The sequence below is a fragment of the Mastacembelus armatus genome, chromosome 8, assembly GCF_900324485.2.
Source record: "Mastacembelus armatus chromosome 8, fMasArm1.2, whole genome shotgun sequence".
In the NCBI taxonomy this organism is placed as follows: Eukaryota; Metazoa; Chordata; class Actinopteri; order Synbranchiformes; family Mastacembelidae; genus Mastacembelus; species Mastacembelus armatus.
Window position 1 is genome coordinate 21185511 of NC_046640.1, and position 13199 is coordinate 21198709.

The 13199-nt window shown below is 42.5% G+C and overlaps 1 protein-coding gene across 1 annotated transcript; it reads right to left on the reverse strand.

Moving 5' to 3' along the window:
• Nucleotides 1-5244: 5244 nt before the first annotated feature.
• Nucleotides 5245-12588, reverse strand: LOC113141077 (interferon-induced very large GTPase 1-like). The gene is given in 10 exon segments (XM_026325295.1): nucleotides 5245-5922; nucleotides 6445-7930; nucleotides 7932-10366; nucleotides 10369-10374; nucleotides 10476-10492; nucleotides 10642-10750; nucleotides 11017-11051; nucleotides 11482-12078; nucleotides 12154-12245; nucleotides 12522-12588. Coding segments are annotated over 9 exon segments (5424 nt in total). The 5' UTR covers nucleotides 12230-12245; nucleotides 12522-12588; the 3' UTR covers nucleotides 5245-5259.
• Nucleotides 12589-13199: the final 611 nt, after the last annotated feature.

A 13199-nucleotide genomic window follows, 5' to 3' on the forward strand; every position in this document is an offset into this window, starting at 1 on the left:
GTTTGCAGTGTTTAAAAAGGTGATAAAATAAATACTTACAGACAAATAATGTCCAAGGCAACAACGTAATAAAGAAAATTAGCAGCAGACAATTTGTTCTCTACCCTGTGTCAGTAACTCTGAGGGGATTTCCAGCTCTAAAACTGCTGCTGCTGACTGACCAGAAGGGGGCACTGCAATACACAAAACTCTATGCATAAAAGAATTGAAAAGTTTTTAGCACTTATAAATGCACTCAAACAGAGGGCAGAACAGGGTTTTTTTCTTCCGTTAAAGGGAGTTTTTCCTCTCCACTGTTGCCAAGTGCTGCTCATAAGGGATTTGTTGGGTTTTTAGTTTTTGTAAAGTGCCTTCAGATGATTTGTATTGTGGTTTGCCGATATACAGATAAATTGAATTGAATTAAAATGTTCTCTCCAGGAGCTGAGATAGCCTCCAGCAGATCCCCGTGACCCTGGCTTTCAGGAAAAAGCGGGAATATAAAATGGATGGATGGATGTTCTCTCCAGCTCTACATTGAGATTTAAAAAGTCAACAAGAAAACCCGAGTTATCTCAGCTTGGGCTGGAGACTTCAAATGTTCAACTGGAGGTGTGGACTTAAAAAGAAGTGAAAATGTAGGTGACTAAAAATTCTGAAGAAACATGTTTTTGTTGCATTATGGGAAATAGTGTCCGTTGGTTTTCGACCAGGATATTCGCCCTCTGTTTATTTTTGAGTGTCTGTCTCTTGTGAGTCCCCAAACTTTAAGTAACAGTAAAAACTCGGACTGCTAGAATAAGGACTGCCATAGTTATCACGATAATACCGAGTTAACGCGATAATAATGAAGTTACCGCGATAATAACGAGTTACCGCGATAATACCGAGTTAACGCTCAGTTGAACAATTAGCAGAAGAAAAGTCAGAACCAAACATCGGGGGAAACGTTTGACACGTAAGAAACTATCTTACAGTATTTTACTTTTACCGACGGGATGAATTTGATGTAACGTCATTACAATAACCAAGTTAGTTATGGCTGCAATGACACAAAGAGTGAAAAATTTAAATGGGTCTGAATACTTTCCGTACCCACTGTAATTCTTATTTTTATGAGCCAAGTTTTCGCTGAGATTCTGGTTGTTTTATTTACATGTCTGTGAAGAGAAATGACAGAGACAGAAAAGACAGACAGCGCACCCTGTCGGCTTTCTTCATTTAAAAAAAGCACAACGTTTTGTTGTTATTATGATGGTATACCACTAAAACTAGACCCTTTACAGATTTGAATGATATACTTCTTTTATCTATACCAGGGGTATTCAACTAAAATTTAAAGAGGTCCAGTTAGAGAAAATTTCTTGAAGCAAAGGTTCGGAAGATCATAATGTCTAACTAGTTAGTGTGATATGTATTTAAGTAGCCTAGTAGTTTTATCAACATCTGCGTGTAATCAATACCTGACCGGCAAATCAAATGAATTCATAATCTTTATGTTTTGTCTCATAATGGCGTTTCACAATGACACTTTTAATAAGTGAACATATGAGACACACTGGTTTAGTGTTCCCAGTGGAAAGTATGAACAGAAATGAGTCTGTCCATTCTCGATTAAATGCTCTATTTTCGCTGTCCACTTTTCTTTTTTTGGAGGGCGCCATTTGTTCCTTATTTTTCTCTCCCTTTCTCTGTCTCACTCTCCTGTTTCTCTCCCTTTGTTTTCTACATGTATCGCCTTTTTTCTTTTTCTTTGTAACCGTTTTTTCGTGTGTAACTTGTCTCTAGCTCTGTTTACACTGTAGAGTTGTAATATTTACCGCCTGGAATGCGCAGACTTGATTGGCTGAGTGGTATCACGTGGGATGGCTCAACTCGCATGCAATTGGTCTGTGCGTTTCCATTACCGTAAAGTCTACAAAAGCCGGTGGAAATAAAAGCGCCCGTTAGGTTTTAAATCATAACCTTCTCTTTTGGCTGTAGGTACGGGTCCGTATGGGGCAGCTTTTGGGTCCGCACCCGGACCGCGGTCCGCCTGTTAGTGACCTAGGATCTATACGATCAGAATTGACGGAGTAGTTTACGTTTGTTTCGGCTTTATTAGTCCATTCTTGAAGAAAGGACGCGTCACTCCCCGCGTCAAAACACGCCGGTGTCCCTCCAGCGTGTCCTGGGTCTTCCCCGGGGTCCCCGGTGGGACATGCCCGGAACACCTCCCCTGGGAGGTGCCCAGGAGGCATCCGAAACAGATGCCCGAGCCACCTCAACTGACTCCTCTCAATGTCGAGGAGCAGCAGCTCTACTCCGAGCTCCTCCCAGGTGACTGAGCTCCTCACCCTATCTCTAATGGAGTGCCCGGCCACCCTGCGGAGGAAGCTCATTTCAGCCGCTTGTATCCGCAATCTTGTTCTTTTGGTCATGACCCAAAGCTCATGACCATAGATGAGAGTAGGAACATAGATTGACCAGTAAATCGAGAGCTTCGCCTTCTGGCTCAGCTCCTTCTTCACCACAATGGACCGGTACACCGACCGCATTACTGCTGCCGATGCCCCAATCTGCCTGTCAATCTTACGTTCAGTCCTTCCCTCACTCGTGAACAAGACCCCAAGATACTTAAACTCCTCCACCTGAGGCAGGATCTCTCCCCTGGCCTGGAGATGGCAAGCCACCTTTTTCTGGTTGAGTACCATTGCCTCGAACTTGGAGGTGCTTCTCATCCCAGCCGCTTCACACTTGGTTGCAAACCGCTCCAGCGCATGCTGGAGATCCTGGCTCGATGGAGCCAACAGGACAACATCATCTGCAAAAAGCAGTGATGAAATCCTGTGGTCCCCGAACTGGACTCCCTCTGGCCCCTGGCTGCGCGAGGGACCCGGTCGAATGCCTTCTCTAAATCCACAAAACACATGTGGACTGGTTGGGCAAACTCCCATGAATCCTCGAGAACCCTCAAGATTCGAGGTTCAACCACCGGCCGGATCCTCCTCTCCAGCACCCTGGCATAGACCTTCCCCGGGAGGCTGAGGAGTGTGATCCCTCTGTAGTTGGAACACACTCTCTGGCCAACAGGTAGTCCTTCTCCATGTCCTCACCGAACTCCTCCCATACCCGAGTTTTTGCTGCCGTCACCACCTGGGCTGCAGCACGGTTGGCCCGGCGGTACCTGTCAGCTGCTTCGGCAGTCCCACAAGCCAACCAAGCTCGGTAGAGCTTCTTCTTCAGCTTGACGGCCCTTACCTCCGGTGTCCACCACCAGGTTCAGGGATTGCCGCCATGACAGGCACCCAAAACCTTACGGCCACAGCTCCTAGCCGTCGTGTCGACAATGGTCCATTCGGACTCAATGTCCCCAGATCTGGTAGAAGCTCTCTCAGAGGTGTGAGTTAAAGATACTTCTGACAGTGGGTTTGGCCAAACATTCCAAACAGACCATCACAGTACATTTGGGCCTGCCCAGTCTGTCCCGCTTCCTCCTCTGCCAGCGGATCCAACTCACCACCAGGTGGTGATCAGTTGACAGCTCTGCCCCTCTCTTCACCTGAGTGTCCAAGACATATGGCCGAAGGTCAGACGACCTGACTACAAAGTCGATCATTGACCTCCGGCCTAGGGTGTCCTGGTGCCATGTGCACTGATGGACACCCTTATGCTTGAACATGGTGTTCGTTATGGACAAACTGTGACTAGCACAGAAGTCCAGCAACAGAACACCACTCGGGTTCGTATCGGGGAGGCCGTTCCTCCCAATCACGCCCCTCCAGGTTTCATTGTCGCTGCCCACGTGAGCGTTGAAGTCCCCCTACAGAACTATGGAGTCCCCGGTAGGAGCACCTTTCAGCACCCCCGTGAGAGACTCCAAAAAGGCCGGGTAATTAACTTTAGTGTTAATTATAATTATATACAGTGTTATTCATTTTGTCCAAAATTTTATAGACTATAAAAACATGTTGAGACAATATAAATGATTATATCCTCTTAAATAACTACCAAGTTTGTTTGAATATAATAGAAATAAAGTGTTTTGGAATAAAAATCCAAAATTGAAATATGAGCAAACATCTTGCTGCATAAATAAATCTTTGGGTTTGGTAAACAAACCGAACAGCTGGAAAACAGCTGGAAATTCAGAATTATGATGATCTGATGATAGTCCTGCTCTCATACACATGAATACATCAGGAAGCTAAACTTGGCCAAAGGTAACATGGCGGCCGTGGTGACGTAGTGCTATAACAGACAGAGGTGGCCAATGTGGCACCTACTGTTTAAATCTATGGTGGATGACAGACAGAAACAAATCTTCTTGAGCAGGTTCTTCAAAATACACAGGTGTTTGTGAAGACTGTTTAAGGACTTCCAGAACTAACTCCTCTGGATCTTTAAGGTACAACAGAATTGCATCAGACAGGAGTGAGTGTCTGTGTTAGCCCTGTGATAGACAGGTGATCTGTCCAGAGGGGAACCAGCCTCCCACCCAATGTAAGCAGGGATTGGCTAAAGCCCTCCTTGATCGTGGAAGTATAAATGGTATAGGTCAGGGTTCTCCAACTCCAGTCCTTGAGGTCCATTTGCTTGTTTTCCAACTATCCCTACCCTACTCACTACCTATTAACTGGATCAGGTCTTTTCAGGCAATCAGAAACTTCAAGGGCAGGGATAGTTGGAAAAGAAGCTGGACAGTGGATCTCGAGAACTGGAGACCCCCAGTGTAGGTGATGGATGGATGTTGAATGCTGTTTGATCCGAAGACTTATTCTTGGTTGTGTTAAAAATAGACTAAAATGTTCAAATGTTAATTTTTATCAATAATCTTTTGTTGACGTAAATGTGTTTGTGTTTATACCAATTAAAACTGATGAAATATTTTTTTGTCAATAGAAAAATCTGATGTTCACATGATGCATGTTAATGACAGAAGGTCTTTAAACTTGTGTGAAGTGTTTGTTTATTATAGTAGAAGACAAAGACTGATATTTCCATTGGTAAATATGGATAACATATGGATATAAGTATCAATATACTCTTATTATATAGTCTAATTATGTAAAAAATAAAACCAATTTCAAAAGAATGTAAAGTGTAAAATCTCTGAATACTCATAGTCTCTGAGAAATATAAAACAGAATTCATCTAAATCATTAACAAAAAAAGACAATAATAATAGAAAACATTAAAAATGACTACAAATTGAGATTTTTTATATTTAACAGAAAAAACTAAAATAAAAAAATGTAATTCAATTCTTTAATCTTATAACTCTTTTGTGTTCTGTGAAACTCAACAAGATTCAGATTCATGTTCCAGACATTCATGTTCTCTGCCCTGAAATTTTAATTTATAGTAGTTTTCCAGTTGTGTTTGAAATCGACACACAAACCACTTCCAGTATTTCAGCTTGGACTCATCAGGAGTAATTTGCCACGTAGAATATTCCTCCCCAGCAGTTTGATATTGTTTAAAAGGAATGCTGGTTTCTGAATCATGATGTGGGTAGAAACTTCCATCACTTGCAACATTTGTCGTGCAGAAATAAATGACCAGCTCCACTGTGCCTTTGAAGTGCCATCCTTTAATCCCAGAGGGGCGATGAAAAGGAACATTGTGTTTATCAGGACTATGATTTTCCAGCGTGTTGGTACAAACAGCTGCACAGAAAGGACAAGTCACCCAGCAGCATTTACACAGCTGATCAATGAGGATCTGATCAGGCTTCTGCCTGGATTCATTGATCTTATCCACTGAGAGGTTCTTCATCTCTTGACTGATAAATACAAGGCGTCTCTCAATCGCTTCTTTCAGAAAGTCAAAATTTTCTATGTCACTGAAGTTTTGACAGCAAATGGTCTCAAATGTCAGATCATCTTTTAGCAAACTGGAAAATTCCTCCATCCACCTGTTTGTGTCTCCTCTCTGAGTTTTGACTCTGTCCGTGTCTCCTCTCTGAGTTTTGACTGTGTCCGTGTCTCCTCCCTGACTTTTGACTCTGTCCGTGTCTCCTCCCTGACTTTTGACTCTGTCCGTGTCTCCTCCCTGACTTTTGACTCTGTCCGTGTCTCCTCCCTGACTTTTGACTCTGTCCGTGTCTCCTCCCTGACTTTTGACTCTGTCCGTGTCTCCTCTCTGAGTTTTGACTCTGTCCGTGTCTCCTCCCTGACTTTTGACTCTGTCCGTGTCTCCTCTCTGAGTTTTGACTCTGTCCGTGTCTCCTCCCTGACTTTTGACTCTGTCCGTGTCTCCTCTCTGAGTTTTGACTCTGTCCGTGTCTCCTCTCTGAGTTTTGACTCTGTCCGTGGCTCCTCCCTGACTTTTGACTCTGTCCGTGTCTCCTCCCTGACTTTTGACTCTGTCCGTGGCTCCTCCCTGACTTTTGACTCTGTCCGTGTCTCCTCTCTGAGTTTTGACTCTGTCCGTGTCTCCTCCCTGAGTTTTGACTCTGTCCGTGTCTCCTTTCTGAGTTTTGACTCTGTGTGTTGCAGTGAATAAAGCCTGACTCACAAGTTTATTGATGACGTCAACATTTTTCCTGAGTATATCCAGCGCTTTATCTTTGTGCTCTGTGAAGATGTATTTCTTTACTTCTGCTCGTATAAAAGTCTCTACCTGGCTCTTTGGTTGTCGGATGTAGTTGATGAAACCATTGAAGTCCTCTTCCTCTGCCAGTGACTTCAACACATGTTTCTCCAAGTTCAGCCTGTTCCCATTGAATGCTGGGAAAGTGCACTTCATCTCTCCAGCCAGATCAATGGCAGTCTTGTTGCAGACAGCCTGAACAGCAGAGACCTTCAGTTTTTCACAGATCAGTTCTCCAAGCACAACAGCTGATGAGGTTCCTTTGCAGAAGCTTCTGAAAATGCTGTAATTCTGTGTTTGCTTGTTTTCCACATAAATGACAACATCCTTGTTTGCTTTGTATTTCCTGTGGGCCTCTGAAAGCCAAGGCTCAGCTCTGTGAAACACATACAGTATAAGATCAACTGTAAACTCCTTCTTCAGAGCATATTTCCACTTTGACTCAAATTCTGCCACCTTTTCTTTCACATTGTTGGCCACTTCTTGTAAGTAAGTGGATCTGTATCCTCTTGTAGCTACAGGTTTGTTCTTAATTACATCAAGAGACTGTTTTTCAACATGGTCAATCAGGGATCTGATGGCCTCTTGGTCTTCGTGCTGCAAAAAACTACTTGATGTATGTAATTTGTTTTGTTGTGTTGACCCATATACAAATGGTTTTTTTAAATAGACAAACATATTGCCAAAAACATTTTTGAATTGTGCTGAAATCTTTGGCCTGCTTTCCTTCTTGGTGTCATCTGATTGTTGGCTACTGTCACAGTCGTCTTTGTGTTTGGTGAAGGACACATAATCACTGTAATCCCCAAGTCTTCTTATACTTTTATATTTGCCACTTGTTATAGATTCATTGATATGTTCCCATTCAAATCCGAGCTCTAGAAGGATGTCGACCTGGTCATTGACCAAGTTGATGTCAGCAATAGGTTTTGTATCTGCAGTTAGTCCATGAACCCAGACACTCCAAACAGAGTCAAAGTGTTTTTTAAGTTCCTCTTCATCTTTGGCTTTGTCCTTTAACTGATGAGCGAGCTCTTTGCTCTTCTGCAGCAGCTTGTTCTCAAACTCTGTTTTCTTTTCTTCTACCTTTTTACAAGCAATCTTCTGCTGGAGAACTTCATCCAGTTTTCTTTTCCCTTCACTCACCAGGTCTTCATGAAACTCCTTGATTTTGTTTTCAAATCGGCCTCGCCACTGAACCAACATTTCTTTGTCTTTGTTGTCCTCAAAGTACACTGTCATCTCTTTTTTGATTTCTGTGTAGGTTTCGTTTGTTTCTTTAAAAAGATCATTTAGTTCAACCTTGTCAAGTTTTCCATTTTCGATTCTGGGGTAAAGCTGGTTTTCAATGGTCAACATGTGGCTCCTCAGGTCCCAGGACCTCAAGTTTTCTCTACACTGCAATTTCCAGTGTGTTTTTGAAGCTGAAAACAAAGCATTCATTCAGCAGGGCATTCCACAGGTCCCGAATTTTGGCTTTAAACTGTGAGAGAGTCACTCCAGCTGACTGGGAAGCTTTACAGAGGATTGTGGCCTTTAGCTCTTGGACCTTCTCACTATAATCTGGATTTGGAGGAGCCATTGGTGGACTTCCCTCCCACAGTTGGGCAAAGTATTTCACATCTTTTTGCACATCAAATGCAATGATGTCACTGAAACACTTGGCATCACAAACCTCCTCTTTGGCTGCTAGTTGGGCCATCTGGTCCAGTTTTTCTAGAAGGCGTCTCCTTCCATCCATGTTTTTCTCTGCAGCTGCAACATCTGTAACATTCTGGTGAACAAACACACAACTTGGAGAAAGTTTCACTTTCTTCATCCGCATGAAAGCCTGAACAACAATCTGCAGAACATCCTGCATCTCAGCTGGATTCTCTCCAAAGATGTTGATCAGTGTCATGTTTCCCAGACCAACAACAAATGTTGCCAGTTCATTGTCGTGGTGAAGAGTGGTGTTACCTGCCAGCTCAAGAGCGCGCAGTCCTTCAGTGTCCACCACTAGGATGTAGTCACACTGGAAGTCTTTCTGGATCTCCTCTGACAGTTTGACCAGCTGCATGAAGGCACCTTTGGTGCACCTACCAGAGCTCACTGCAAACTGCAGTCCAAACATGGCATTCAGCATGGTTGACTTTCCACTGCTTTGGACGCCTTCTCTAAAGATGTGCTCCAGGCCAAAAGTCGCTGACTGCAGTTTTTTGGATATTTGTTCAAGCTCTGCTTGTTTGCTTGTTAACTGATCAGATTTGTCCTGTTTCCTCTTCAGAGCCAAGACCTCTGACCACTTTTCATCATAGCTTTGAAGAATTGAAGAGAGATCGTCTGTTGAGACAGCATCTATCAGGATCTGAGTCCATTTCAGGAAATACTCTTTTTCTGTTGGTGAGAATGATGAGAGGCTTTTAATGAACAGCTTCATCAGTTGACCACAGGAGACAGTGCATTGTTTTTGTCGTATTTGCATCAGTTGCTGTTGCTTTGCACATTTCTCCTTCTCGATGTTTCCTCTGAGGCGATACTGTTCTTTGTTTATTCTGCACCAGTCATGCCACAGTTCACCTTGACAGGGGAGGAATTTATCTTTGATCTTTGAAACATCCATCCCCTGAAATAAATTCATGATTTCCATTGCAGCATTTTTCCCTTTTTGGCAGACTTTGTCTTCTTCATCCACTCTGACTCCAGAGACCTTGGTCATGGTTTCAAGCTGGAAGGATTTATGTGGTCCAGACAAAATCTTCCCAATGATTCTTTTCAGTTCTTCAGAAACATCTGACTGGTTTCGGTCCTTTACCCCCATTTTGTATTTCCCCTCCTTCATCTGAACTGCACCACAGTCACTATCAGCAACGAGAATAATGAGAGGCTTCTGAGATTTGTACAGGTCTGTGATGACCGAAGTGCTTTTCTGACTTTTATCCAAAGTTGGAACAAGAACAACAGTGACTGAAGATTGTTCAGTCAGTATGTGGCGCTGTTTCTCAGTGGACAGAGCATCACCATGAAGGTTACAGAAGGCGATGCAGTCAGTGAAGGCATCGTTGGGTTTTCCAGCAGGACAGTACCAGGCAATCTCTACAACACCATCCATCAGATGGTGAGATTTGGTGCCACCTGGACAGTTTCTGTGGAAGAAGGTGCTGTGACGCGAGTTGATCAAAGTGTTTATCAGCTGAGATTTAGACACCGATAATGAACCCAGGCGGAAAAATGCCACCATGGGTGTCTGAGCTTTGTAGATGGGCAAACTCTTCATGGTGACAGTGGTTGTGTTGTCTTTGGGTTGAGTTCCCTTCCATGTTTTAATTATTTGTCTGAATGTCCACAGAGGACACTCGATATCTGCTGTGACTGGGTCAGGAACAAGTAAAGGTAAGGCGTACTGACACTGTGATAGTTTTGTAATCATTTTCTGCTTAAGGAAGCTGTCTGAGCAGTGAAATGCTGCCATTTGAACGTCCATCGGATGGATGTGAGTCTGTTTGGACTGATCAGAGTCTACACTGGTGCTGAAAAGAGCATCTAGGTCGTTGTCGTCAGTGTTGACAGTGTCACAGACTGGATCAGGCTGTGAAGTGTCCTGTCTTACAGGAATATATCTGGCTCTGTAGTCTAACATCATCAGCCTCTTAACAAAAGTATGAGCTAGATCTCTCTCAGTTGTCTCATGGTCCTGTTTGACAGGGGGGCCTATTTTAAGAAAGTCTCCTGGAGACAACTTGTGCTGATGTTTGTGTGGAAGGTGAAGTCTGCTGAGCAGAGTTTCAGTTTCTCTCTGATTTTGTTTCTTCCTGTTGATTTCTTCAGAAACTCCAATGACTGCTGGAAATAAGGAAATAAACACGAACTGTAGAAACATGTACAATGGGAGAGCATCATTCTAATTTCTTCATTTGTTGTGGAAAGAATTTGGAATTTCTTACCCTGCTCTTGTTTCCACCTGTAACAATGAGCCAAAGAGACAGATCAGTGTGTTATTGAATCAATACAATTTTCTCATGTTCACTGTAAATAACTTTGATAGATCTTTTTTTGTCATTCTGACTCTTTTGTATTTTTGTTCAATGAAATCAGTCATTTAAATTTTACCTTCCTGATGGGTTACAGCTGGTAGAGTCTTGAGTTCAGACATTAGCCCTGTGCTGGTCCTGTTCTCCTCTGAGTCTTCAGCACTAACAGGGTCATTGACTGGATCACACTAAGAGAAAGGAGAATTTATATAAGTTTTAGTTGACCTGGTTGGACCATTTGGGTTTAGACACTGTACATCAATAACAACAATGGTGCATCAATTCAGTAATGTTAGTCAGGTTTTGTGTTTTCTTTTTAACTTCTTTCACTTTAAATGGAAGGAGGAGACTTAAAGCTGAAGATGTAACCAGACCAAACTCAGAACTGTTTTAGAAAACCAATGCAGTTTTATAATGATGATCATCAGTGAAGATGGAAAAATGTTAACTTCACCTTGATTTCAGGTGTACTCACCTCCATCTCTTCTACTGCAGCACAATGCAAGAAAAACAAAGAGCAGAAAGTCAGGGTTTTCAAAAACAATGTCGGACTATCAAGCATTCTGTGTTCAGAACATTTGTTTTTCTGGACTATGTAAAGAGACACAACGTCGCCCTCTGCTGGTCAGAAGGAATCAGTAAAGTCTGATCAGAGATTTTCTGACTTTCTGTATTCTCAGATAGAAATAACTAAACAGCTCATTTGTCAGTGAATCCAAACAGACCCAAACTTCTTGTTGATCTGGCACAATCAGTAATAATAAATACAATACAGACAATTTAGGTGAAGTTGAAGAAAGATCACATCTTTTGATTATAGATCATTAGTGTTTCATTCAGTCTTTCACACCTTATTCAGCAGGATATAAGTTTATGTATTTAATCAGACAAACAGCAGGCAGGTATAGTCAAATCTCACCTGTTTGATGTTGCTGAAACACTGAGGAATTGATCCTTTGGTCTTCACTGGTTTTGTGTTGCAGCAGTTTTTTCTGCTCTTTGTTTTCATCAAACATCAGTCTACTGTAGCAGGGTAGATCGTTTTCAGAGACCATGAGGTCGAGTTTTTCCAACAGAACTATCAGCTCGTTTTCATCCATCACACTTTTTGTACATGTGTGGTGCCTTTTTTCAACCAAACTACTGTTGGACCTCAGCTCTGTCAAGGCATTTTCACAGTTTTCATCTGGTTTATGAGTCAAAACTGTCATCACATAAGAAAGGGATCTTTTCCCAAAAGTGTTTTCTAACCACTGCACTGAGCTGTAATGGCTGTGATGCAGCCCATTTGGTATCAGTAAGAGAAAGGCATGAATCCCCCGATTTAATGGGAATTGGTCAATGTTTTGTGGACCGAGCATGTTAATGACAGAGATGTGGCGGCCACACAAATCATACAGTTTGGATGAAAACTGTTCCACATTTGTTTGTTCATCATTGTCAAGTAAAATGTTTTTTGATCCAATCTCTATAGAGTTTGTGTCACCAACGAACGCCAGTGTGAGCTCAGGGATCACTGAAAATGAAAAGATTAACATCAGTCGGTCATGCTAGATTTCTTAAGTAATTAGCACATGACAAATTAAAATACCTTTGTCATTGTTTTTAGCTTGTACAGGCTTGATTTCAGACCCTCCAGCTGCTTTGTTATCCCTGTTTTCTTCCATCTTAACTGCTCTTCATCTGTATAGAAACATATAAGAAATTTGATTGGAATAATGCAACAATACATTAACATGCAAATACACAACACCCTGAAGAAGCATCCTGACATTTTGTCTTTAGCAGTTGCTAATGTTACCTGCTGAACTACTCAAACAGTTTCTTTTTGTTAAAATGTGCCTCCACTTCAGAGCAGCTAAATTTGGCTCAGGACTGTTTGAAGCAGTCAGTGTAATCTACATTATATTTAGTTTTAAGGCGTGAAAGAATCACTCAAATGCTGTTGAATAAACTCACCGTCTGTTTCCTTAGCCGGTCAGTGTAGCTGTGGCTGCCTTGTCAGAGTCCGTCTAAGGCTTATCCTATATACCATGGATCCAGGCTGGTGGGAGTTACCCCTCACAAACCCCTCCTTCCATCTGTGACTGTGAGAGCTGTTTCCCTGAAACCATGTGACTTAGAGGAAAATAATGACCTGCTTACTGTGGACTCTGGCCAAACATTTCCAGGACCCAGATAGTTTCACAGTGAAACTGAAAGGTTGAGGGGATCTCTCTGCCTTTTCTGGAGTGAGCTCTTCCAAAGACAACTTCAAAGTGCTTTTGCTGCTGTGTCGGTGTGAAAGAGTGGAAGATCATTTTAGATATTTTCTCTCAGATTTTGAAACCTAGCTCTGTGTTAAATTGACCAGTTTATTACCATGTTGTTTGGCAAAGCTTGCGCACATTCCCTGTTGACTTGTGTGTGGACCACAGTGCATTTGTCCTTTTGTGCGTTGCCCTTATTCTATGTACTGTGGCCTATGTTTTACAGTGGATCCAACATGGATCTGTTAAAGAGTTACCACAAAGGTGATGCTGAGGCTGTGGAGCAGAGGCTTGAATGAAACTGCAGGGTGTGCACTTGTACGTTAACACTGTGTCAAATGCACAGTCCAGAACTACACAATAATGCAGAGATGGAACAAACAGTGAC